Genomic DNA, 27231 nt, shown 5'->3' on the forward strand with positions numbered 1-27231 from the left:
TGTTTTGTTTTGTTTGTTTGTTTTCCTGTCATAAAACTTCCCAAGCTTCATGGTTTTTACCAATTGCCAATGCTCTTGCTATTTAATGCACCATTTTTCCTTGGGTTAATTTACTTTTTTAATATAAATGTATTTTAAGAATGAGCCGGGTTGGAGGTAGAGCTCAGTGGTAAAGTATGTGCTTAGAATGTGCACACAAGGCCCTGGATTCGGTTCCCAACTCCAACCCAAGTGAACCAAGGGCTCTAAACCTAAGACTGATTCTTGTTCAAGAAGGAAATTACCGCTGGGTGCAGTGGCACACGCCTGTGATCCCAGAGGCTCAGGAGGTGGAGACAGAAGGATCATGAGTTCAAAGCCAGTCTCAACACTTTAGCGAGACCCTAAGCAACTCAGTGAGACCCTGTCTGTAAATAAAATACAAAAAGGGCTGGGGATGTGGATCAGTGGTTAAGTGCTCCTGGGTTCAATTCCTGGTACCACAAAAAGAAAAAAAAAGAAGAAGGAGAGGAAATTACCAAGAGAAGTGCTAAAAACCTGCCCTTATCTGTGAGTAATAAATTGAGACTTCCTCCCAACATCAGGAATGCAAAACAGGGGGAGAGTATAGGGGTGGTTCCATATTCAAGACCCCCTATTTCAGGGTGTCTCGCCAGACACATCCAGGTCAAATCTCACATCCTGGCCAGAGTCAGTATGCAGTTGACCCGTTAAAGGACACCCTTGTCAAATAGAAGTAACCAGGCAGACCTCATGAATGCCTGATTTCCTCTTGGACCTCCCAGCAGTTGTCCTTGGCCGGAATCTTGTTTCCCCGAAAAGAAGTTCTTTCCCTTCTAGCCACAAAGCACAGCTCACATTACTGAGGAAACCAGGTGTCAACACATTAAGAACTCCCTCCTTCCCCAGGCTCCTGCGGGCTGGTGGCTCTGGACAAGCACACCCTCCAAGTGGACTCCAAGCCTGGAAGACAGCCCTGAAAACAGCTAGGTCCTGGCAGAACATTCATCTACTGGCAGGACAGACTTGTTTACCTCCCAATCCACATAATTAAGTCCTTTCCCTGGTGGGGTTTGGAAGAGGATGTAGGTTTTAACTTCCTAAAAGCATTCACTATTCCCTTGGTTTAAAAAAAAAAAAAAGCCACAGGATGTTGTTTTTTTTCAGGTCCCACTTCAAGTTTACATGTTCCCTGTGCCATCTGTCTCTCAAGATTGCCCTGTGCAATTTCATTTTTCTGCAGCAGCAAAGGCAAAACACAGAGAAGCTGAGTTCACATAGAAAGTTCCAGACCGAGTGCAAATTAGGAGTCATTCTACTTCTAGGCTTTTCTGTGGGTCCACAGAACACTACAAATTAATACCTGGAGGAAAGTCAGCAGGAACGTGGCACAGTCACCAGGTCACATTCAGAGGGCACCAAGTCTGGCATAACTGCCTGAGACCTGAGTTGGTAGCAGGTTGCAGAACTTAACAATTAAAAAGAAAAGCCCTGCTTTGTAAAATTTGCTGTTTATACCAGTGTCAATATTTCTACCCACTGCTAATTTTAAACTATAAATGTGACTCAAGTGAATGAAGTGTTGAAACACTATATACACAATCATTCTGAGGAGTACTTGATGCCACCAACCCCATCTTGGGAATCACTAACTAACCTTGCCTTGCTCCAGGGGCAGCCTTCTCGTCTCTCCTAGCAATCATATCTCAAAAACTGCCTTCCCCACTCCTTAAGAATGCCCTTAAAGTTCACATATTTTTTTTCCTTCATGAAACAATAATTGCTAGTCATTTATTTATTTCATTCATCTTATTATTCATTCAATAATAAGTAATTGTTAACAAAAGCTCAAATTGTAAGTTTGGGAAAAAGCGAAGAGCAAATGCTTGCCTCTGTTTTTATTCCAAGCCACATAACCTCCCTATTGAGGCCACAGTCTCTCTGACCTTGAGTTTCAGATGGAGTTAAGTTCTGTATAAGCTCAGAGGCTGGACTCCCAGACTCCACTTCATTCCTGATCATGGGATCAAGAGCAGAGAACATGCTCATATATTCTCCCTCGGCAGCCTTCAACACCAAGCCACTGCACAAGTTCATGCATCTCATCTCTGCTGTAACCCACTAGAGGCCATGTACCACTTCAGAAGAAGTATGTGAACCTCTGCAATTTCACAAAAGCATTCCTATTTGCACCAGTGGAAACATGCCGAAAAACATCACACAAATTCTGAGGCTAGAAAACAATCACAATTTAGTTTTAACAACCAGAAAACTAATGGGTTTAAAATGTCAAAATAGAAGACTGTTATTTTGAAAAAGCTTTGGCCTACCAGGAATCCACACCCAGATAAGTCTACCCTAGGTGGAATTAATAAGTTAGGGGTCAAGATCAAAGCCTGTCAATTCACAATAGTTAAAGTGTAGAACTAATCTAGATGCCCTTCAATAGATGAATGGATAAAGAAATTGTGGTATATATACACAATGGGATATTACTCAGCCTTAAAGAAGAATGAAGTTATGACATTGGCAGGTAAATGGATGGAGTTGGAGAATATCATGCTAAGCAAAATAAGCTAATCCCCCAAAACCAAAGGCCAAATGTTTTCTCTGATATGTAGATGCTGATCCATAATGGGGAGGCAGGAAAAAAGGGAAGAATGGAGGAATTTTGGATAGTGAAGAGGGGAGTGAGATGAGGGGAGCAGGTATGGGGGTAGAAAAGATGGTGAAATGATACAGACATTATCACCCTATGTACACGTATGATTACATGAATAGTGTGACTCTACATCATGTATAATGAAATGAAAAGTTGTGCTCTATTTGTGTACAATAAGTAGAAATGCATTCTACTATCATGTAAAACTAATTAGAACAACAACAACAGCAAAAAAAAAAAAAAAAATCATAGCCTGTTAGTTATAGCAGACCTTGAGCAGTGGTGGCAACCAAAGGCCTTGGCACAACAGGAATACCTGAGAGTTTGTTCAACTGCAAGAAGTGGAGGGATCAGCAAGGCCTTGCTTGTGGCCTGGGATCTGGGAAGTGCCATGTCTGCTCCTCATCTTATAACAATTAACCCCCACCCCCAGGCATCAACATCTCTCAGCCATGTGGCATGTGGGTCTCCAATAGGGCAGCACAGCCAATATCAGGTATCAGAAGGTTGAAACCTTTTACCCTTCTACACTTCTTTGAAATGTGACTTGCCCTGGCTCAACTCCCTATTCTTTCCCCCACAGGGCTGTACCTGACTTGTCTTCACCGGTTTCTACATAACATCCACTCCAGCCTCCCCAGGGAGCATATTTCCCTTGAGATGCCTTTGCACCTGGCACCTTTGTAGGTAAACAAGAACTGCACATGCGAGAGGCTGCAAGGCACTCCTTTGTTTTGCTAGGTTTTTCTGGAGCAGTCCCCCTACCTTTGAGGGTGCCAAGAGTCTGCTGAACACCTGATTCCTTGGGGATTGTGCCTCCAGGCTGACTTTTCACCCTGGACCGGGTCCTCCCTCTTCAGTGATTTGATGAGCACCCTGTGGAAACTCCCTTTGGCTTAAAAGAGCCACAGAGAATCCGCTTTCTGCATCTGTATCCTAACAAATACACTTCCCTTGGGGTCATTGCAACTGCATTAACAGGTTCATTTTCAAATGCATATTCCCAAATCTCCTTCTGCCAGCAAGGTCTGTAACAACCTTCTGACGAGGTTTGTATAGCCACAGAGAATCAAAGAAAGATATGAAGGTGATACAGTGCCAGGCTTGTGGCCACTGTTCTGAGAAGCAGCCAACACCCAAGCTGTCTCCCTCCCTAGCACCCTGTGCTCTCTGCTCCTTACCGCCCAGCAAGCAGCACAGCCAGCACCCAGCACACAGTGGGTGCAGAGACATCCTGGCTCATCTCCCTGTCCACTCCTCCAGGGGCTGAATCTCTATTGCTTTGCCCTTGTCCCCCCTTCATTTCCTCCTCCTATGATCATAGGAGGAGGTCACAACATCCATGTGCAGCCCAGTCCAGCCTTTAGGACTCACAGCCATCATCGCCACTTTTTCCTACTTCCTACAAGCTCTGTCCAGACCTTCATGATGGTCCTGAAACTTTCTGGCACTGATGAGCCCCTTCCCAAGTGGTATCCATGCTTTATGAGTGTGTGCTTGTCCTCCATGGCTCCAGCCATCTGGAAGACAATCATCCTATCAGTAAGAAAGTACATTGTCTGCACACAGCCTCTGCACACACCACCAAGAACCATGCTTATTAAAAAGTTTGTGAGAAATATCAACAAAGGGAAAATAAACTATTAGCCTGGATGTTCACTTGAGTAAAAGATGTTTGTACACAGTGCCACTGTTAAAAACTTTTTATCTCTTGGTTGGTTTGCATCTTTTTCCATATTATTAATTTTATACCAAAATGGTTAAAAGCTCATATTATGAGTTTTATTTTGTATAGCAAAATAATTACTGGGTTTTTTAAAAACCTAATACTTCCAATAAATAACTTAAAAATTGTCAGTAAAAAGAAGGAGGAGGAAGAGGAAGAGGAAGAGGAGGAGGAAGAGGAAGAAGAGGAGAAAGAGGAAGAGGAAGAGGAAGAGGAGGAGGAGAAGGAAGAGGAGGAGGGGCAGTAGCACAAACCTATAATTCCAGTGATTGGGGAGGCTAAAGCAGGAGGATTGCAAGTTCCTGGCAGCCTCGGCAAAATAAAAAGGACTGAGAATGTAGCTCAGTGGTAAAACACCCCACCTTTACCTCTTCCAAGCACAGGACTTGAGCCTCAGATTCCTCAGTGGATGGCCCCAGCCAAAACTGAGCTCAAATCCTAATTCTGGTTTTTCCAGCTATGTAAATGTCCCAGTTCCTGAGGATTTCTGGGAGTTAGGGACAGGAATAGGAACTAGGGTTATCCATTTCAGCATTTGCCCCATAAGGGGGAGAAGGGCAGCACCATAAGGCAGCAGGGGGAGGGTAGATGTCTTCCAGAGGAATAAGCAGGGGCCCCCACAGTCCATCCCCATCCTCCCCAGGGCTGGGCTCCAGCTGCAGGGGCACTGCTGTGCTCCCCCTACCATGGGAGGAGAAAATGGAGGGGGATGAGAAGGCAAAAGAATGAAGATTCGAACTCTGGGGGAGGAAATAGGGAGATGGGCCAGGGCAATACACATTTCAAGGCAGTATAGAAGGGTAAAAGGTGTCAACCTCCCGGTACCTAATACTGGCTGTGCTGCCCTGTTGGAGACCCCACCCACATGGCCGAGGGACACCAAAGTGCAGCCTACAACAAAGCTGTGAGTCAGACTAACCCCTCAGTCAAGAACCTGCAAAAACAGGAGGAAAAACACAAACTGGGAATAACAAAACCCTGGCTGCCTACTCACAGATTCCACAAGCCCCAAGCATTGAGCATCAACGCTCCCCTTGCCAGAGCCCTGCCCCCTCTCCAGGAGCCAGCGCCCCTCCACTTCCCACAACTTGGTCACTCCCTGCAAACTCCTGCATGCAGAAAGGGGATTCACAAAAGTGGGCCACCAGCTCTCAGGGAAGCATGTGTGTGTCCTGGAATTAAACCTCTGCCAGGCTTTACTCTCAAAGAATTCTCAGAAATTTCCCCATCAAGGTTTCTGGAGACATCCAGATGTGAGGTCATTGCTGCTGCAGTCTGAAGATGCAGCTATTCTAAAATATGAAATTCTGAAAACCTTAACAGTGCCCTGAAACAGTGGTCATATGTAGAAAGAATAGAACCATTTCCCAGCTTGAACATCTGGAGCCAAAATCTTAAGGCAATATAGGTGCTGGCTTAACTTGTGCATATCAAGTAATACCAAGTTTCAATTAGATTCCCACTGCCAGCATGCAGATTCCAGACCAACCTTCTCAAATGGAGTTACTCAGATGACCACCCAGAGTGCCACCTCCTCTCAGGTGGGGAAGCCAGGCCTGAACATCACCTGTGGCCCAGGAGCCTCTGACCTCTCTCTCTGACTCTGGGGTCCCCTGAACACACCAACTGCAGAGAGGGTTGTTTCGCCCATCCCATCCCACTGCATCCATCAACCTCAGTCAGTTAATGAGCCTCCCTCAACTGCCTCAATGTTTTAATAAAGGAGCTTGTTCTCTAAAGCAAGTAATGTGAGGTGCTAAGGAAGAAGTGCAGGCATGGGGAGGGATGGGGCTGCCTTTTGCTAATGCACTTAAGGTGGAATCCCACTCACCCACCCACTCCTGAGCCCAGCAGACACAGACATCCCCAGCCCTGTGCTTCTGAAATACTCTGCTGACCTTAACGCCAAATATGCAGCAAACGAACCTCAATATGCAGCAAATATAGACCATTCCTCTCCAAACACAGGTCTGGGCTTTCATCCTATGTGTCCCAAGCAACACTCAGCAGACCAGGGGAGGAAAACCATGATTCTATTGTACAGATAAGAAAACTGAGGGTCAGAGAGGTGATTTTCTGTGAGTTACACATAGCCAGGGGACAAAGCAGGCATCTGGCAGCTTGGTGAAGATACACTTAAGGGAAAGCGAGGAATGAGAGATGAATAATCTAGAAATGAAAAGACAGAGACCAGGCAGAGATATACACAAGAATTTATTTGTCAGAGCTGACAAATAAAGGCCATCTCTCTATAGGAGCGAGAGGCAAAATGGGCTTGAGTTCTGGGACTTTTATGGGAGAGGCTCAGGAATCAGAGCCGGGTGGGTCCTAATGCAAGCAGTTAAGGGTTGGGTTGGTATGAGGGAGAGGTGAGCCTTTCTCAGAAATGCCTCTGGGAGGGAAAGCGAAACTTTTCCCTTAAAATGACAGTTGTCACTTAAGATGGCCATCCAGATGCTAAGCAAGGACCTTATACACGCCCTACAACATGCATACCTCCCATGGTTCCTCCTGCCTTCATCCTCATGCTTCCTTCCTCTGCCTCTCAAAACTCAACCCTCCCTGAAGCCTTCTCCAACTGGGTGTTGTGTACAGTGAGACTTCCTGCTTCCTACCACTTGAATCCACTGACACTAGCCACTTCTGTGACCTTCCTAAGTGACCATGCTGAAGACACCCTAGGCAGAGACAAGCCGGTTAGGAAGGCAGCTCCAACATGAAAATCCCCCACCCCATCCCCAGCTGGCTGCAGCATGTGGTGTATAGCAGTTCCCTCTTCCCCAGATAAAAGGGCACCTACAAGACAGGCCCCATCTTGCGCTTCCCTGTGGGCCCTCCACGATTAGGCACTGGCTATGTGAATTCTCGATGATGCCCAACGTTCACCCAGCCCTCCCAAAGATAAAACCACTGCCCTCCATGCCCACTGAGGGGTTTGTGGCAGGAAGAGCCAGGGAGGCCTGACATCCCCTCTGCTCCTCTGGGCGGGGCTTTCTCTCTGCACCCAACTCCCACCCAAGAGAAAGGCCCAGAATGAAATCCCAGAAAATCAGCCCTGTGGAAATCATTCAGCCACAGATGCTGAATGATTCAGGCACATGATACTGTCCTTCCCAGCACACTCAGGGGACCCACAATGCTCCACCATGTTTCGCAATGCTGATTAGGACCCGCCTTCCTGGCTCAAGTCCGTCAGTGATGGACAGTGCCCAAGGTTTTCTAATTTCTGCTTTTGCAGATGAGGATGCTGAGGCCCAGAGGGATGGCCCCAAAGTCACAAGGATGGTCAGAGATAAAACCTGGATTTTTATGGTTTAATTTAAAAAACTCTCATTTGGCCTCAAGTTTAAATTAAAATTCCCTACGGAGAGCCTCAGATTAAAGAACCCTGGTTCTGGCTTGGTAAACACTCACTCTGGCTCTCACAACTTGCCCTCTCCTATTTCAGGTCACACCCCACAGGTTGAACAGATGTGAGACCAGCTGCAAGGCCTCTGACAGCTCTGAAGGGCCTGTGTCCACCCCTAGCTTGGAAATCCCTGGCCTAGACCCCAGGATTGGCAGGGAGATTACATACTACCCAGGCAGGTAGCAGAGCTGAAGCCTCATCAGTCTCCCCAACATTGACATCATCTTGCCGAAGGAAAAGCACTTGAGTTTTTCTGTGTGTCTACTCCCAAGAGTCTCTACAATCTGTGCATCTGAACTAAGATGAGAAGAACCATCTTCTAAAAGAGGCACATGCGTAGGGTAAGAAGAAGCAGCTGCCTAGAGTGTTCTCTTGCCACCTTGCTTCAGGGAGCATGCAAATTATCTATGCCTGGCCAGTGGCCTCCAGGGGCCCTGCTCCAAGGGGCCTGCTAGGTCCCCTGGGGAGATGGCTCTGGGCAAAGAAAAGCTAAAAGGGGGGTTCAGGTCACATATGAGGAAGTGGGCACAGATCAGTCCCATGCTGAGTCCCAGCCTCAGTGCCCTCTGGCAGGATGTGTCCAAGAATTGGCTCCTGCTGCTGCTACTCACAGCTCTAGTTTTGAAGCCACAGGGAGAAGGCATTGATGATGTGAACAGAGTGGGAACCAGGTGAGGATACTGGCATCCGCCCCCCCAAGTTCTTAAAGTGAATCCCCCCAGGCCTCCCTACCACTTGGCCAGGAAAGGTCCATGGCCAAGTGAGGTAGAGTTTAGATGCTAATATACAAAATAGCACACACCTGAAGGCCACAAGAGTGTCCACCCAGAGGCATTGATTAAGTAACTTAGGGCATATCTATCAAGAGGTGACATAACCATCACAGAACATGAAGCAGAGCTTTGCCAGTGCTGTGGAAACAAGTTTAAAAGCTGTGAATGTAGCCAGGCATGGTGGTTCACACCTGTAATCCCAGCAACTTGGGAGGCTGGGGCAGGAGGATTGCAAGTTCAAGGCCAGCCTCAGTAACTTATCCAGACCCTATCTTAAAAAAATAAAAAGGGCCAGCGATGCAGTTTGGTGGAACAGCACCTCGGGTTCAACCTCCGGTAACAAAAAATTTTAAAAAGGTTTATGTGTGTAGGTGTGTGTGTGTGTGTGTGTGTCTATGTGTCTGCCTGCGATACAGCAATGGTGGAGATTTTCATGAATTCTCAGCATGAAGGTGTTCTTAAGGGCTGAGCCCCATAGATTGTGGGGAATGAGCTGTTGATTCATGACACAAAGAAGCATGACAGTGATTCTTCAGAAATGAGCCTGTCTAAGGAATTAGCAGACCCAGGAGTGAGAGGTTCTGGGAACCTGAGGAAGAAAACACATTAGTGACCATCCCCCATAAGCTGAGTCCCAGAAAAAGGATTCTGACGTAGCCCATTTTGAAGGGCTTCGTCCTAGGACGCATCAGGTCCCAGTGAAGTCGTTGACATAGCCTATGGCATGTGATGTGGGTTCTTGGCTCTGAACTTGCTGACATGGAATCAAGCCATGGCTTCCCCCACCAGACAGTTGCTCCTAAACAATTTCACCTAAGTCTGTCTCCTTTTCTGAAAGGTTGGCTTAAAAAAGATAACCATTCAGAAAAAAAATCAGACCGGAAGTTGATTGTTGGGGGAGGGGTGGTGATTAACTAAGAAGGGACACAAGAACTTTCTGAAGCAATGATTGTTCTGTTTCTTAAAATACGAATTTGAGTTCCACAGGGGTATGCATGGGTCAAAATCCAGCAAATGTAAACTTGTGCATTCCATTGCAGGTAAATTTCACATCAAAAGAGAAAAATAAAAACATAACGTCCTCTAGTTAATCATGTGCATGATGGAGACTTGTGAAAAGTATACTGATGTCTGAGAACATACTTAGAGGGATAATGGATGAACCACACATGGCAAAACAAATCTAGGTGGTGGGCAGATGGTATGTGCACTGTCTCAATTTTTTCATGATAAAACATTGGAAGTAGTAATAATAATAATTAGCAGTATTATTCTTTTCCAATCAAATTGTGGTCTTTAAAATAATGCAGTCATGGTGTTTAAAATAGAACTCAAACTTAGTAAGTACTCAATAAATAGTGGCTACTATCATAATCATCATTCTTTTTTACTGGATAATTGTTTGTTGTTTTTAATTGGTTTGTTTTGTTTGGAGGAGGGGTTGGTACTAGAGATTGAACCATGGGGCAGTCTACCACTGAGCTACAATACCACCCTTTTGTATTTTTTATTTTGAGACATGTAGGGGTGTGTGTATGGTGTGTGTGTGTGTGTGTGTGTGTGTGTGTGTGTGTGTGTGTGTGTTCTTAAGGGCTAAGCCCCGTACTTTATGGGGAGTGAGCTGTTGATATGGTCTCCCTAAGTTACTGAAGCTGGCCTCCAACTTGCAATCCTCCTATCTCATCTCCCTAGTAGCTGGGATTATGGGCATGCACCACCACACTCAGATAGTATTTACACTTCAATGCATTCCACCATCTCCTTGTGCTAACACTGTAGAGTCATTTGGTTATAATTATTGCCTCCATTTTATAGATGGAAAAATTGTTCCTGGAGAGACTACGTGACTTCACAATTCATCAAACCAAGAGAGGATGATCCTAAACCAGAATTTGACTTTTTCTGCTGACCCCAAGTCCTATGATAACCAGAGAAAAATCAGGCTGCAAATTCCTCCAGAGCAAAGTCCACTGTGCCAATCCCAGGGTGAGTCTGCAGGTACTGACAACTGCCTGCTGTGCCTGAGGTCAAAGTAAGGGGTAAAAGTCAAGAAATTTCTTTCTCCTTGGTCACTGTCCCAGGGGCATGTTAGCATGCAGAATTTCCAGCCACTTGTAAGCTTGCATCAACACCCCAACCTATGGAAAGTACAGTTCTATGGGGTTGTTTTAAAGGGCCTGCAGGCTGGGGCTCTAGCTCCACTGGTGGCACAAGTCTTACCCAGTAAGTATGAGGTCCTGAGTTCCATCCCCAGCACCACAAGAGGAAAGAAGGGAGGAAGGGAGGAAGGAAGGAAAAAAGGAAGGAAGGAAGAGACTATGAGTTTAGAAGTTAATCTTTGAACCCAGAAAGGCTGTGGCTATTCTGAAGCTCCTGTGGTACCGCTGCATGAGACATCAGGGACATCAGGGCAGGAAAGCACTTCATTTCAATGATTAAGTTGTCCTTGGTTTTAACACTGGGTTGTGTGCTTGAGTGTGTGTGTGTGTGTGTGTGTGTGTGTGTGTGTGCTCATGTGCACCCTCCAGCATGCTGGTAGACAGCCAGCAGTAAGTGTGGAAGGACAGGAAGAAAATCTCATATCAAACTCCTAAAATGACCAGGAAGATGATTAACCAGGGTCCTTCAAGGACTTGCTGCAATTACAGATAACCTGTATGTACACTTTTCATTCAAAAAGCAAATAGAAATAGCTACCTGGTTTTAAGCCTGGCTAAGATCAGCAAAACCATTTTGGACTAAGTCTGCTCATTCTTAGAATAATAAATACCTTACCTGTATTCATAAATTTGTCTGTGACCCAAGGCTACTTCTTTGCTATGGAACTAAAGTCGCCCTTGTGCAGGACTGGCCGCAGTCCTGAACATTCCACATGGTTTATGTTTAACCAGACATTTCAGGGGGCCGTGAAGCCTAGTTCACACCCTGCTGAAGACTGCAGCATACAGAGAGGCTGGGAGTGGGTGTAACCCATGGTCCACCTGCCTCCAGGGTCCAGGCACACGCTGGACACAGAGGGAAGGAGTTTAGTCCTCCAGGGAGTGCCAGGACTGGACTGCTCACAGCTGGTATCCAGTTAGCACCTCTGGCCTCACAGATGTTTCTCATCTTTTATTGAAGGATGACTCCCAAGGCAACTGCCTTAAGGCCCTTTTCAGAAGAAAAGTCTGTTTACAGACAAATGGAGCTGGGTCAAAATCATTAAAGTGTCACAGCACCCTATTTATTTGACCAGCACCCCTCATAATCCCCTGTGCACAGGAGGACTGCATGGGGATTTACTCGGTGGGTCCAGTGGACCCAAGGCTCTCAGAAGCAAGATGGGGATAGGGAACAGAAATAAGAAGCAAACACAAGCCCAGAGTTCAGCCCTGTAAGGGAAAGAAGCTGAGGATCCACAGCTGTGAAGTCTCTGCTGGGCCTGAGGGATAGGGTGAGGGTGGGGGACAAGCAGGCCAGTTCCACTGGGAGCTGCAGCAAATTAACCAACGTCACCACTGCTGCATGCAAAAGTTAATTTGAGCACAGTTTTACCAGGCTTGGTGAATTTGGTCTGGGATAAAACTGAAATTTGAGAAACAAATAAAAAGCAATGGTGGGGGCCCATTTACCCTCAGGTCACTCAAATGGCCAGAGAGTAACTCATTCTCAGATCTTCAGGTTGTATCCATTTCTCTGAATACTCCTCCAGTGTCCCCCTCTCTCCCAGGTCCCAGCTACTTGTACTTTATTTCTGTTCCCGGGGCAAATTATTCCCCTTGACATTGGACTTCAGCTTGAATGACTTCCATGGTGAGCTTTCTACCTCCTTTTCAGGGAGAACCTCCTTGACTATTCAGTCAAATGTGACCACTCTACCGGGAATTTGAGGATTGATTGTTATTACACATAACCTATCCTGTCCTGCTGGACACAAAGGCACCCAATGAAGACTTGCTAGATGATTAGACCAGGGAAGTCTGAAGCCACCTCTAGGATAGTGATCGTAGCAGAAGACCTGAAGAGGTGAGGGGTGGAAAGATATGTGAACAAAGGACACACAATTTAGGCAGCTTGTTGTAAAGGAAAATTATGGCAAATTGTGCCTTAAGGTTTGGGTTTTTTGGTTTTGATTTTTTTTTTTTTGTTTTGTTTTTTGGGTTTTTTTTTTTTTTTTTCAGTGCTAGGGATGAAACCCAGGGCCTGGTACGTCCTACACAACTGCTCTACCTCTGAACTATATCCCCAGGCTCAGGCCAAGAAGGCGTTAATGCCAAACCTATATTCCACACTGGCTGATCACAAAGAATTTGAGCCCCTACAGGAAACCTTAGGAAGGCCCATTACTCATGAGCTCAGCTAACCCGCCCAATACACATGTGCTTGGCCCAGGATATAGCAAAGAATCTGCTTAAGAAATCCAAGAATAAAATCACCATATTTTACCACATAATTGTTGCAGATCTTGTGCCAATTTTTTGTTTTATTCGCAAAAAAGTGGGGTGCAATCATTATGTGAAGCAATTTTTTAAAAATTATACCAGTATTACTTTAAAATCATTTATGACTAAATTATGTTTGATACAAAATGAGGATGCATGGAATGCTCATAAATGTATATGAATGTGGTAATGATGATTATGGGGCAAAATATGGTATCAAGTTTGTTAAAAAAAAAAACTCCAAGGCTATTTTTATGTATTGTCCCACACTCACAAGTGAGAATAAAAGGTTAAGTGACCGGCTTTTATGACTCCAGTGTGTATTTTATTCAGTTTGTTCCCATGCTTCCTTTTTCTGAAATGAAAGGACATTTCCAAAGCTGAATTGTGTTCTCTGATATTCAGCCACCCACTCCCCCAGATCCAGACACCAACAGCAGGACCAGGCCAAATGCCTCCCCTGTACCTTGAACATTTGCCATCTCTGCTTGTTTCAGAAAACTCAGTTGCATTTATAGGAATCTAAAGATATTAAATTGCCAAAGTGAACAAGGAGGTTAGGGCTCCTGCCAAGCTAGAGAACCCTTTGCTGTTAAATGGAACAGCATGGGTGTTTGGTGCTGGCAGTCATGACTGTCATTGATCCATGCCAACAGACAGGGAAACTCCGGTCACCCTGCTGGGTGTGGAGGCCTGAGAAGGGATAGACAGTACCTGTAGGTGATCCTCACTTCAGTTCCAGGCTCATCTCGCTCCCAGATCAAAGCCACACTCTCGGGGGACTTCTGAACATGCTGATCCAAGCAGTTGACTGTACAAAAACAGGTTGTACAGACATTAATTCTTCATGTTTTTAGAGAGAAGAGGGGGGCAGGGATCTACTTTGCTGTGGCTTGCTCTACTTGTGCAGAGAGACCCTGCCCTCATCTATGGTGAGCTTTCTACCTCCCTGCAAGGAAAGGGTGATTGTCAGAGCTGCAAAATGGAGGTACCACCCTGTAAACATTATCCCAAAGGTGAAAGGTGACCTCCTACAAATATTCCTTATTCTCAAACTATTACTGGGACCACAAACACCAGTGGTTCCCAACCCTGGCTACCAGTTGCCATCACCTGGACCTTCCCTGGTCTCCCTACCCAGTGAGGCTCCAGGCTGGACCTCATGGTTTTCAAAGCTCCCTGGATGGTTTTAGGTGTAGCCTGCACTGGGCACTGCAGCGTGAGCTGCAGGAAAGAATACACAGCTCGTGGAGCAAGCTTCCTTGTACAAGGTAGAGGTACCAGCCAGCGCAGGGATCCAAATCTTCTCTCCACCTGACACCGTATAAACCAGCCTCTGTTCCAAAAAGTGACTCAATGATGGGAAAATCCCATCTGGTTTTCCAGAAAGTTCTGCTCCCTTCCCCCTCTATTATCAAAGCTCAGATCACATGACTTGCCTGTAAAAAAAAAAATGGAAGGTCAGTGCTACTGGTTTACTGTAAACCTGAGGATTAGTATGATCTGTTCATTTGCTGACATCCTGTTTACTGTTCATTTGATTTCAAAGGTGACCTTAACTTAGACCAATTACTTAAACAGACCCTTGCAACCAACCCTCAAAGCTAATTCCTCCTTACTTACTTTCCTAACAAAGGTACCCAAGTAATTGGAGGAAATGAGTACTCTGAATAGATTTTGGGGGAGGAGGAGATCAGTGGTCAGTGGTTGCAAGTCCACCTGGTCTTTCAGGGTCACCTCAGTGTCCCATATGTAATTTGTACCTCAAAAATTTTAATAAATGTAGATACAGGGGGGAAATTAATAGTACTACTAATTGATACAGGAAATTTCTTTAAAGTACTAGAAAAAAGAAGAGAAGATATGCCCAAAAACTAAAAGAGAGGTAAAGCAAGAGGTTGAACTAAGAAGGGGTTTAGTGAAGCCAGGTGCAGTGACTCACACTTGGAATCCCAATTAGTTGGAAGGCTAAGGCAGGAGAATCACAAGTTCAAGGCCAGCCTCAGCAACTTAGCAAAACCCTATTTCAAAATTAAAAATAAAAAGGGCTTGAGATATAGTTCAATGGTTGAGCACCTCTGGATTCAATTCCCATGATGTAAAAAAAAAAAAAAAAAAAAAAGAGTGGGAGGGTGGGTAGGTAGAGAGAGGGAGACAAAAAGGGCAAATCTGGAGTTGTACAATCAATAGATATAGTGTGTGTGTGTACACGTTTCTTCAGATGCCATGTGTACACAGCAAAGCCAGGCTACACTCTGTTTAGTAAAGTTATCAACACATACACACACATACACACACACACACACACACACACACACATACCATCATCAAGAGTTTCTTTATTTATTTGTTAGTTTTTTTGTTTTTACAGTACTGGAGACTAAACCCAGGGTGCTTTATCACTGAGCTACATCCCCCGCCCTTTTTATTTTTTATTTTGAGACAGAGCCTCACTGAATTGCAGAGACTGACTTCAAACTTATGATCCTCCTGCTTCAGCCTCCCGAGTAGCTGGAATTATAGGTGTGTACCACTGTGCCTGGGAAACTATCACAAAGCTTTCCGACGTTATTTTCAGCTTTAGCCCTGGAGCACCCAGACCCAGAGACCACAGATAACATCAAGAAGACCACAGGGTGTCTGTGTTTCAGCATGACAGGGTATGCAATTTTTAAAACACTAGATTCCTATTCCACTCATTGTAAGCCACTTTCCCCAAGTGTTTTTCTGGATGGGGGGTCTTTTAGGAGCACAGAAGGGAGAGGTACATAAAGCCTGAGGTGGTTTAATTCAACCAGCGTCCTGGCCACCAATTCTGATCAAGACACAATGCTGAGTACAGAAGGGAATGCAAGGACAGATATTCAACCCCACGGGTGCAGGTTAACAGTTACAAACATAAGAAAACACACAAGTAACCAAAACACAAGGCAGGCTATGGCAGGTATGGTAACATTCGTCCAAACAGAACAACAGAGCTGAATTTACCCAAACGAGGCAAACCCATGGAAGTTAAGAGCAACCCCAGACTGAAAGAGTAATAGCAACAGCCTCCACATGAACAGCGCCCTCCGTAGGCCAGGAGTGAGAACTAGCATTGTCCCATTACAAATGGGAAAGGAAGCAGGTAGAGAAGTTAAGTCGGCCAAGGTCACACAGTAGGAGAACTGGCTTTAATGCAGACAGATTAGCTTCAGAGTCTATCTTGCTACCGTGCTCTCTACAGTCACCCTGTGATGGCCCCAACAGGGAGCCAAGAACAGCTGCTTTATGCAACAGAGAGAAAGGTGAGCCCTGTCTGTGGTGTAGGAAAGAAGAGATGTGAACAGGGTGTGATTTTAACAGACAGGTGAGGCTTAGAATAGTCTAGAAAAGTAAAGGCTAGTTCTGGTAGGTGTGAGAAAAACAAGGCTGTTAGGGAAAAAATGAACAAACTGGTTTGGCAAATATTGGCCAACTATGTCCAGCTTACAAATGTGCTGTTTCTCTGAACAGTGGCGGGGGGGCGGGGAATATAGTCAATAAATCGAGACTTTTCACACTAAAACTATGGATTTCTGGCTTCTGAGCTATCAGAAGAGAGGCCATCCTTTGGCACAAGACCTTTTCCCCAACTACCTGGCCCTGGATGTAACTCTGGGCAGGTCATGACAAGCTAGGAAGGCTCAGCTCAGGATTGGTGCTGCAGAAAGTTCTGGAGGAGAATCAGAATTGGACTGGATGAAAGCTATGTGCCCAAAAGGCAGGTTGGCAGGGAGCAGGCTACTCACATTAGACCTGGGCTCTCTTTAGCCCTGGACCTCTCCAGCCATCACCTGGGTGTTGGTGATATATGCAAATCCTTCAACCACTCAGATCTGCTGAGAAGTTCTCAGGAGCTGTGTGTCCAGGTTCTCATCTGAGAAGTTCTAGTCAGACAAACTTTGACCCTTTATAACCCTGAAGATGCCACCTAGCCAGATGCAGATCAAGAAACAGCCTCAGAGACTTCCTTGTAGTCCAGTGACCTGCCTAAGCTCCCAGCCAGAAAGCTGCAGGAAGGGCTCAAACCACACTTTACACTTCACCGGGGTTCATCTCACCACATCCCATCCTCTCATGACAGCCACAATGTTGGCACATTGTCCTTCCCCAGAGAGTGATCACACCTGTTTTATGCCAAACAGGAAGTCAGAACTAAGAAAGGTGGAGGAGGAAAGCCTGTCACCAATAGAAAGCACTAGAGTACATCCAGGTGGCCACTGAGATCAGCTGCATGTCCATCTCTTCCCAGGGACTGGTTAGATGGCAGAAATCCAGGCAGATCAGAATGAATCCCCAAGTGCAGTGTTCCCTAGGTGCCTCCTCCACAACACAGAGGGCACTTGACTGGTGGCTACAGAGGCTTAGAAAGATGTTTCCTTGCTGGCCGTGCAGAGTTTAGGGAACTCCTCCTGCCCCAGGGTCCTGGTATGTCCCCTGCCTGATGCTGCCCCATACCTTCCAACTCATGCTTCCTGTCTCAGCTTACACTTCTCCTTCTCTTTGCACATCTTTCTGCCCTTGGACCCATACCTTCCTCTAATTGCTTGAGATGTTTACTCCTTGCTGTGCCACTTTGGGCAGGGGCCAGATGTCCTGTCCATTTTGTATATGGACAGCCTAGCCCAGAGCATAGAGCTAAGCATACACCAAAACTCTGGATGATGATCACATGGACCATTCAAGTCCTTGAGCTAGAAGAGGGCACTGGGGTCTAGCTGGCACCAGAAGAGGAAACAGAGTTCTTATCTTTGTGGCTTTGACCCTCAAATAGAAGATCTTATTTTTAGCCAAAATTGGTGCTACTCAACCTTGAGTGGTGTCAGAATCCCCTAGTGGGATTGTAAGCACACAAGTAGCTGAGCCTCATTCTAGCCCCTATTTCCATTTTAACTAGATGATTCTCATGCTGCCCCCTTTGTCTCAGCGCCACACAACGACAGATGTTCATGTGTCTACATCCACATCTATCTTTTTTATGTAAAATTTTTTTATTTATATATGAAAGCACATCTATCTTATATGTAGATTTTTAGATTCCATGGGTTGGGGGGAGGTTTTGTTGTTGTTTTGTTTTGTTTCTTTTCCTTTTGGAAGGAGAGTATTAATCATACCTGTCTTGTATGGCATCAGGCCATGCCCAGCTGGCAGTCTGATGCCATAGCTAAAAATTCTTGGTCTCAAGTCCAAGCCCTGGCCAAATGCTCACTAACCACTAACAATGTTCTTGTTATTTAAGCTAAATCTCAGTTTTCTGATCCATGTGGTGGTTTAATGACTCTGGGTGGAACTATAGGAATTAGGCGTCATTTGAGAGTTTTCTGTTATGGGGCCAGAGGTAGTCAGAGTGTTCTCACGAGAAACAAACAGAATAACTCATCTTTGCTCACAGCCACCACAGTGTGTTACCTGGGGGACAGGGGCCCTAAAATGCTATGGGCACGTTGGCTTTTACTTATGGTTTCTGCTAGTGCCTCAAATCCAGGAGGAAAAAAAAGGAAGGTGGGGAGACAGAAGGAAAAAAAGGAAAGAGAAGAGAGGAGAGAAGAAAAAAGGAGGGAGGCAAAAGGGAAAGAGGGAAGGAAGAAAGGAAATATGGAGGGAAGGAAATTGCGAAGGGAGGATGAAAATCCTACATTTAAATAAACACACACACACACACACACACACACACACACCAGTTTAAAAAAAAAAACTCAATTCAAAGAACTGGGCAATGGGACAAAAAAAAATCCATTTCCAAGTGTTTCCAAGAAGAGTGGGGAAAGGCCTAGTGCAATCTAAGGCACAGCCCCACCTACTTCAAGCCTTTTCCAAATTTCTCAACACACAAAAGTCTTTCCTTCCAGCAGAAAACTGGCCACAACACTTATTAATTCCTCATTCTGTTCAGTGGTCTCCATTCTGGGACACAATGCTGAACCAGACTCCCATAGGAATCAAAAAGTCTCTGAGGACAGGAACCCTCAGATTCCTTTATCATGAGCACCATTCTTCCTCTAACAACTGCAAAAAAGAAAGAAAGAAAGAAAGAAAAATAAATAAATAAAACCCCCTGAGCAAATTACCACAGTATGGACTTGTTCGTTTACCATGTTGAATAAAAATGACAGAAGGCCGTTGTTTTGGATTAAGTTCCTACGTAGATCAGGCTAAAAATTAAAATGGAGTCACTCCTGTTAAAGTTCAAGGTCACAAAGGTAGCAGAATACAACAATAACTAATAGGGCATTATGTAAAATTGTGGATGTGTAACCGACGTGATTCTGCAATCTGCATTTGGGGTAAAATTGGGGGTTCATAACCCACTTCAATCTAATGTATGAAATATGATATGTCAAGAGCTTTGTAATGTTGTGAACAACCAATAAAAAAAAAAATAAAAATAAATAAAAAAAAAGAAAAGAAAAGGACTGTAAAGGCTTAAAGAAAAAAAAAAGTTCAAGGTCACCAAGCTGAAACTAGGTTGCTTATCTGCCTTTAAGAAAAATTAGGACTAGTGGGGTAACAGCCAAACTTCCCCAATAGGCCTGTTTCCATTGGCATGGTAATAAAGTTCCCTCTGCCTTAATCCCAGTGTAACCTGAAACAAACTGATGTAAACCTATCAGTTATTTTTCTATTGTTCTGTCTCCCTGCTCTTGCCTTACAAAAGGAAAATAACTTTGAAATGTCCAAAATAGTTTTTGTTCTTTGTTTCTACTTTTTTCAACCCTTCACTATCTATAAAACCAACCTCTTCTAAGCTTGGCCCATTGGAACACTGGATCTGTTTTACAAAATAGAAGTGTTGCCCAATTCTAGGATCAGGAAAAAAAAAACACAAAGACAAAAGCAAAAAAAAAAAAAAATCAGGATCGTTAAACTAAATTGTTGATTTTGTCTTTTGACAACTGATTTATGATCCATCTCTTGATTAGAATTCAGGTCTGTGGGATGGGGTATTTTCTAAATTACTCGACTACTGTATAAATTGGAGCCTTTTTGCCACACCTGGATAATGGGACCACCAACCACTTCATGTGGATGTCCTGAGGAGGAGATGAAGCCCCTGGAAACAGAGTGCAGGCTCAAGTTCACTGGGGCACAGGCCCAACCCCAGGCCCAACACAGCCTCCCAGCAGTTAAGCTAATACCTGTTTGTGGGTCATGGGTTTTTAGTTTCACTAACCAAAAAGAATTATAAGAGTGTTATCATTTCCAGTATGAAAATGAAACATACTAACATAGGAATTTTCAAGAACTCTATTTTTTTCCTTGTAGTGCTGAGGACCAAACCCAGAGCCTCTCACATATGCTAGGTAAGCACTCTAACACTGACCTACACCCTCAGCCCAAAAACTCTGGTTAGTTATTTAAATATATCCCTTGCACATACACACCCCAATTTGAAGTTGACCCAGCACACAAAAAAATAATTTTAAGCACGCACAGTGGTGTACTCCTGTAATCCCAGCTACTCAGGAGGCTGAAGCAGGAGGATGGCAAGTTTGAAGTCAGCCTCAGAAATTAGCAAGACCCTGTCTCAAAATAAAAAATATAAATAAAAAGGGCTGCAAGGACTGTGGTTGTGGCTCAGCAGTAGAATGTTCACCTAGCACATGTGAGGCGCTGGATTCAATCCTCAGCACCATGTAAAAATAAATAAATAAAATAAAAAGATATTGTGTCCAACTACAACTAAAAAAAATATTTTAAAAATAAAAAATAAATAAAATAAAAAGGGCTGGGGAATCTAGCTCAGTAGTAGAACACCCCTCAGTTAGTCTTTAGTACCACACACACACACAAAAAAAAAAAAGTTAATTTTAATCAAAAGAAACTAGAGAGTTAAAATTCACAAAAGGATTCACAATGGTTTTCTTTAAATAGCAAACCTCCTTGGCACATATTGGGGTATTACGTCAGTCACAAAAATTGTATTTGCCAACTTTCCATGAGCATCTGCTATTTAAAGTAAGTCATGCCTCTGACAACTGGGAAGAATTCAGATTCTTCCAGAGGATACGCCTCCTAAAATTGGAGTTACATTTTCATTTAGAGTTTAAAAAAAAAAAACTTACACAAGTTATTTTAATCACTGAGAGAAAAATGAAGCACAACTGTGTAACTGTGTAGTATCTTGCCATCATCAATGTATCTGTCTTCTGGATTATTGAAGGAGGTATGTAATAGAAGAGAAAGTGGCAGTAAAATGATTTCTGTTCCTAAAATTCATGTTCCAAAAATCATCCAAGAGGACTCGGGATATAGCTCAGTGGTACAGCACTTGCCCAACATGTGAGGTCCTGGGTTTCATCCATAGCATCATACACATATTAAAAAAAGAAAAGAAAAAAAAATCTCTCACTGTTTGGGGATGGGGCTCAGTAGTAGAGCATTGGCCTGACACCTGTGAAACCCTAGGTTTGATCCCAGCAACACAGGGGGGTATCGGGGAGATCAATGCTTGGTTAAAAATAGTTTATTTACATTCTTGCTTAAGTACAAATACACCCATTTTTTAAAATAAATCAGACTCAAATTTTAGGGTTTAGAAATTAAAGCCCAGTTGTGTGTTTTGAAAGCCACACACACATCATTATGCTGCAGCTCTTCATTTGCAACTTCCTGACTTCTTCAGTTTACATGCCACAGAGCAAAAACACCTGTGCACCCTATAAAAAACAGAACCAAATTTCAAAGGTGGGAAAGAATCCCTTTATAGAATTTATTTTTCCAAAGAACCTTCTGCAAAGCAGACCTACATAAAGGCAAAGGAGATAAGTCACTGAAGGGAGTGGAGAATCTACCTAGCTGCTCTGGGGGCAGTGACATCCTCATCCCACCTGGCTATCAAAGCATTGAATGGGCAGGGTACTGAGATGCTTTGGGAGCAATTTGGGTGCCTGTGTGTTTTCCAAAGTCAGCTTCTCACCCATCCTGGGATGATCAGATACAAACACACATGGTCCAGTGCAGATGGAACACAGTTCTTAGCAGCTGCTGAAGGCCAAATTCAAGGACACAGTCTCCCCAAATGTTTCATTAATAATTAACACTGGTCAGTAATTGGGGCTGTAATACATTAAAAACAGTGCTGAGTGCTTTATAAGTCTTATCTAATCCTAACAAGAGCCCTAGGAGGTGAGTGCTGATAAACCTCATCAATAAGGAAACTTGGGCAAACAGGTAACCCTCCCAGGTCAAATAGGCTTATCAGCCTAACAATTTTTGCATTGATCTCTTGGACCTGGGCCTAGACATCAGGCTGTGAGAAATTCTGTGCAATTTTTGGGTATGAGAAGCTGTGTGTAGTTTACCAGTGGAGCCCAACCTGTGATTCAAGTCATTTAAACTGTGTTAGTACATTTTCTGTGACTATAATGAAATATCACAGCAGAATAATTTAACAAAGAAGAGGTTTATTCAGTTCACAATTCTAGAGGTTAAAGAGCTTGCCTTGAAGAACATCTGGTAATGTCCTTCTTGTTGACAGAGTCCCAAGGTGGTACAAAGGTGTCACATGGCAGGATACAGGGACTTTGTCTGTGTGTCTTCTGTATCTCTGTCCTCTTCTTATAAAGTGACCAGGATTTAATCATGAAGGCTCCACCCTGATGACCTTATCTAATTCTAATCACATTCCAAAATCCCATCTCTGAAAACTACAGTTAGATTTTTTTCCATCTTAACCTCACAGTGGGGAGTTTTGAGGGGACAGACCATATTCTCACAATAGTACCAACCAGCCTCACACTCAGGAGTGAGAAGCAAGCAGATTCTCCCCCAAGTATGAGAGAGAAGCAAGTCATCCTCACAGGCTGTGTCTAGAATTCTGACCCACAGGACATGTGAGCATAATAAAAAGGTAGTTGCCACTAAATGTGGGGGAGGCTTGGTATGCAAAAATGGTAACTGAAATAGAATCCACTTACAATCAATCCTTATTTTATAGATGAGGAAAAAAGCAAAGTATAGTAAAGAGAACCCAAAGATTCCAACCTAGGTGTGACTCAAAAGACCCACCTGGAACCTCTAAAGTGTACTGTAACACCCACATGCCATTGTTTGTTTGTTTGTTTAGTAGGGTTATTTCCAGCATGTGTATCCCAATTCTGCCTATTTTAGAAGGCCTTTCATCTTCCTCTGTTTGGAGAATATATGTCAGTGATTCTTAGACCTGGGTGCACATCCTTATGCATGGAAGGTTTGTTAATTCTAGATGAAAGGTCCCTATTCCTAGAGTTCATGATTCTGGAAGTCTAGGATGGGCCCCAGAATTTGCATGTCCAAAAAGTTCCCAGGTAAGGAAATACTGCCAGTTGGGACCATGCTTTGAGAACTGCTGGTCTAGATCTAGATATTTCTGAAGGAGTAACACAAGTTTCAAGAGGGATGATTTTGGTAAACAAGTCATCCTGCTGGTTTTAACACACACACACACACACACACACACACACACACACACACACAGAGAGAGAGAGAGAGAGAGAGAGAGAGAGAGAGAGAGAGAGAGAGATACTAGGTCGAAGCATCCCTTCCACAAATTTCTAGGTAGCTCCTAGTGAAGCCACAGCCTGGCTTGTTCTTTTTCTTATTCTTACCACTCTGGTCCACAGACACTGGTCTGCAATGAACAAGGATATGGCTGACTGATGAGTGGCTAGGAATGCCCATTTGAGATGAGAAAGCTACAGAATAGATGCTTTTCTACAAGACAGTTTTCTGAAGGTCAATGTCTGGGGCTGAGACTCCACAGGCAGTGTCTGAAGCCAGACTTGTGGATTCCTGGCTTGAAGCTGGCCAGGAGGGGGTTGCAGTCCCTGGGACCCGGAGGGATGTGGGACCGGGGTGACATGGCTTAGAGTTGAATGAGTGGAGCAGAATATGAGCTATCAAGCCTTTATTCAGAAGAAATAAATGAAAGAAAAAGGATTCAGAATTTCTTGCTGACTACCCCTGACCCTAGCTCATAGAATCCTTGGTCAGCCCAATGAGGTCTATCCGCTGTCTTACCAGTTGCAACTGTGCAGGAGCCAACCATAGATGTTCCCAGTAGCCTTGGCCTCCAGAGTCCAGAGGCAGTCTATAAAGGAACTGCATACTTTCTGCCCTCTTGCTTCTGCATGTTGCTTTATCAACTCTTCAAGGGCACATTCCATCAACTCTGCAAACCTAAGGATTTCTCACCACCACCACCACCACCACCCCCACACACACACCTCCATTAGTTCAAGGACATTTGCTGCTGAGTCAGTTTTAAAGAAAACACTTATCTAGTAAGTGACTCATTTTGATTAAGCCTGTAGCACAACATGAAATGTGGGGGGAAATGCTAGCCCAAAGTTCTTTTTTGTTTGCTTGAAAAATAAACACTACCTATAATTTCATGCTATATTGAAATTGCTACTGCTCATGGATCACCAATAAGCAAAGAGCCTGTTCCATACCTGTGAGCATTCTGTCCTCACAGCCAGCCTAAAAAGTGAGCATTATTTTTACAAATGAGGAGACAGAGACTTGCATAATGGTCCACACCTGTAATCCCAGTGACTTGGGATCCTGAGGCAGGAAGATTGCAAATTTGAAGTCAGCCTCAGCAACTTAGTGAAATTCTGTTTTGGGGAAAAAAAATATTTTTGTTTTTAAATGCACTGGGGATGTAGCTCAGTTGTAAAGCACTCCTGGATCCAATCCCCAGTTCCAAGGAAAAAAGAAAAGAGAGAAAGAAAGAATACAAAACACCAACAACCAAATGAGAGACTGAAGCTCAGAGGAGTAGAATAACTGGGATGATGAAGCTGAAGAGACAGGATCCACCTCCAAGTTGGGCCTTGACCAGGGCATGATCTGTTGTCCTTTTCTTAAACATCTGGCAGGCCCACCACACCCATTATCCCCATCCTGCAGGACAGCAGCCCTTCCTCTGAGGCCCACCCTATGTGTCCAGCCAGGCCTACAGTTCCAGGACCTTCTCTTTCTACCTCCTCAGTGTCTTATACTGGGGTGAGAGTGCCACATATACCTCCCCCACCCCCAAACCTTAGCAGAACAGTTGGATTCCAGCTCAGCAGAAATCAGAGGATTAGCAGTCTGCTGGAGCTAGTTTCTGGGATCGGAGTCCCACCGGTTCCAAAGCTGGGTTTGTGCCTTTGAGGTGCAGGTCTTGGGGAGAGGGGAGGGGTGAGAGAGAATTTCCCGCCCACAAACCCCTGAGTAAGGAGATAACGGATTCCAGACGCTGAGTGGGGGTTGTAAGGGTGTCAGTGTTTCACTTCCCCAGGCCATTCGACACGACTGTTTACACCGCAGGGTCTGTCCCCAGGCACGGCAGTCGTAGGTGACAAGCACTACACGCTTTCCATTTTCCCCTCCCGCCCAGGTACAGGAGCCGGGAAGTCCCGGTTCCTTGAGCAGGGCACTCTGCACCCAAGCCTGGCCCAGTTTGGTGTCCGATGCTCCCCACAGCTTGCGCTCTGAGACACTGTGGAACTCGGCAATTAAACTTAGGAGATGGTCGGTTGAGAAGCTTCCCTGGGAGAAGGCCAAGCTGAAGTGGGGCCGAGACTCCATAGGCAGTGCCTGGAGCCGAACTTGTGGATTCCCGGCTTGCAGCTGGCCAGGAGGGGGTTGCATTCCCTAGGACCTGGAGGGATGTGGGACCGGGGTGACATGCCTTAGGGTTGAATGAGTGGAGCGTAATACTAGAGAAGGAGATTGCTCTAAGGCAGCCGAGACGCCAGCTGCGATTCGCCTGGCCCAGGAACAGCTGCTGCCTTCTGAGGTTCCTGGAGTATCCCCGGGACTCGTGAGTCGCGGGCGTCCAGAGTCCCCCGTAGGCCACTCACCAGATACATTTAACTGGCCTCCCAGGAACCAGCCGATCTTGCCACTGCTGAAGTCGCAGTCCCAGACTGTGTGGTAGGGGGTGTCCCACACCAGCGTATCTCGCGCCAGCGACCCCCAAAAGGCAGCCGGCTCCTGGGCAGCCTGAGCGCTCAGAGCGAGATACGAACCCGGCTGCGCTGCGGCTACGGCGGGGGCGCTCCCCGAGAGGTGGGAAGTTGCCCCGCCCTGAGCGCTCAGCCCGCGCAGGGGCCGCACCGGCAGCCCCGGACGCCTGCAAAGGCTGCCCAGCAGCCGCCCGACGCCGCGGCCCACACTGCGCGTCGCCATCTCGCCCGACGCCCCGAGGCGGGTGAGAAGAGTCGGGGCTCCACTTGGAGTTTCCGCGAGCTCCGCCCCTGCTCCGCCCTCCGGCCCCCACCCACTCCTCGCCCGTCAGAAGCTGTTAGCTTGAGCCCGCCGGGGTCGCCACCCGTTTTCTCCCGCTCTGAAAAGGAAGAGGGGAGCAGCCTGAGCAAGGGGCACTAGAAGGGAGTGCGGAGCCCAGCTGGCTCCGGGACCCAAATGAGTTAGTTCTGCGCCCAACTGGTCTGCCCTCCCTCCCCAAGGCTTCTGGGCGTCCGGCTGTTTTGGTTTCTGTTTAAGCCTAGACAGCTTCTCCAAGCAGGCAATAGTAGCGGGGGCAAGTGCCACGGGAGAGCAGGCTCAGGGACTGGGGCGCAGGGAGCCTTCTGGGGTGGGAATGAGCCGGCATGGAATGTAAGAGACTGGTGAATGGAGCGATCGAACCGCACAGGTGAGTCTAAGGACCAAAGTTTGATCCGTTCAGCATCTCTGGAAGCTGAAGCCAAAGTTTCAATCGCTCTATGCGCCCCTGAAAGTGAACACAACCAGGCGGTGCTGGCTTGTACCCCTCGCTACCCCATGCACACTTAAGCGCCCTGGGGTAATGAGCTGAATGAGTTGGCAGGAACCCTCAAGGCAGAGAGAGAATGCCTGGGTCCGTGGTCTGAGGGCCCAAAGTTCAAGTCACTATCTGCCGGCATCAGTTCTGATAGGGTCACTTCCTGCCCAGGGGAAAAGTGTAACTGAGAAACAAGTGCCTGCCTCTGAATTCTCTAGCATCTGTGGCCTGGGTTGAAACCCTGTCATTTTTAGTTCTGTGACCTTGGGCAAGTTCCTTAACTTCTCTGCTTCATTTTCCTTTTCTGGAAAACTGGAGTAATGCCTCTTTCCCGGAGGTTGTGGTAAAGAATAAACTAAATAATGTCTGTTAAATGTCTAGCAGTGGTCAGCATGACGCAAAGTAAGCTCAATAGAGCAGTGGTGTTTTTGTTGTGTAGGAACGAGGAACAAAGAATGATAGAAAGGAATTTCTCTCTACACGGTCC

General features: G+C 45.4%; 1 protein-coding gene across 1 annotated transcript in view; it reads right to left on the minus strand.

The window, feature by feature from the left end:
• ACSS1 (acyl-CoA synthetase short chain family member 1) overlaps positions 1-26222 on the minus strand; it is a 69791-nt gene extending 43569 nt beyond the window's left edge. Inside the window, exons 1-2 of the mRNA XM_081291698.1 lie at positions 25843-26222; positions 13706-13802 (exon numbers count right to left, since the gene is read on the minus strand). Coding sequence (XP_081147824.1) covers positions 13706-13802; positions 25843-26170 — 425 coding nt within the window. The 5' untranslated portion in view covers positions 26171-26222. The remainder of the gene's footprint in view (positions 1-13705; positions 13803-25842) is intronic.
• Positions 26223-27231: the final 1009 nt, after the last annotated feature.

This window comes from Spermophilus citellus, assembly GCF_964194105.1.
Source record: "Spermophilus citellus genome assembly, chromosome: 4".
NCBI lineage: Eukaryota > Metazoa > Chordata > Mammalia > Rodentia > Sciuridae > Spermophilus > Spermophilus citellus.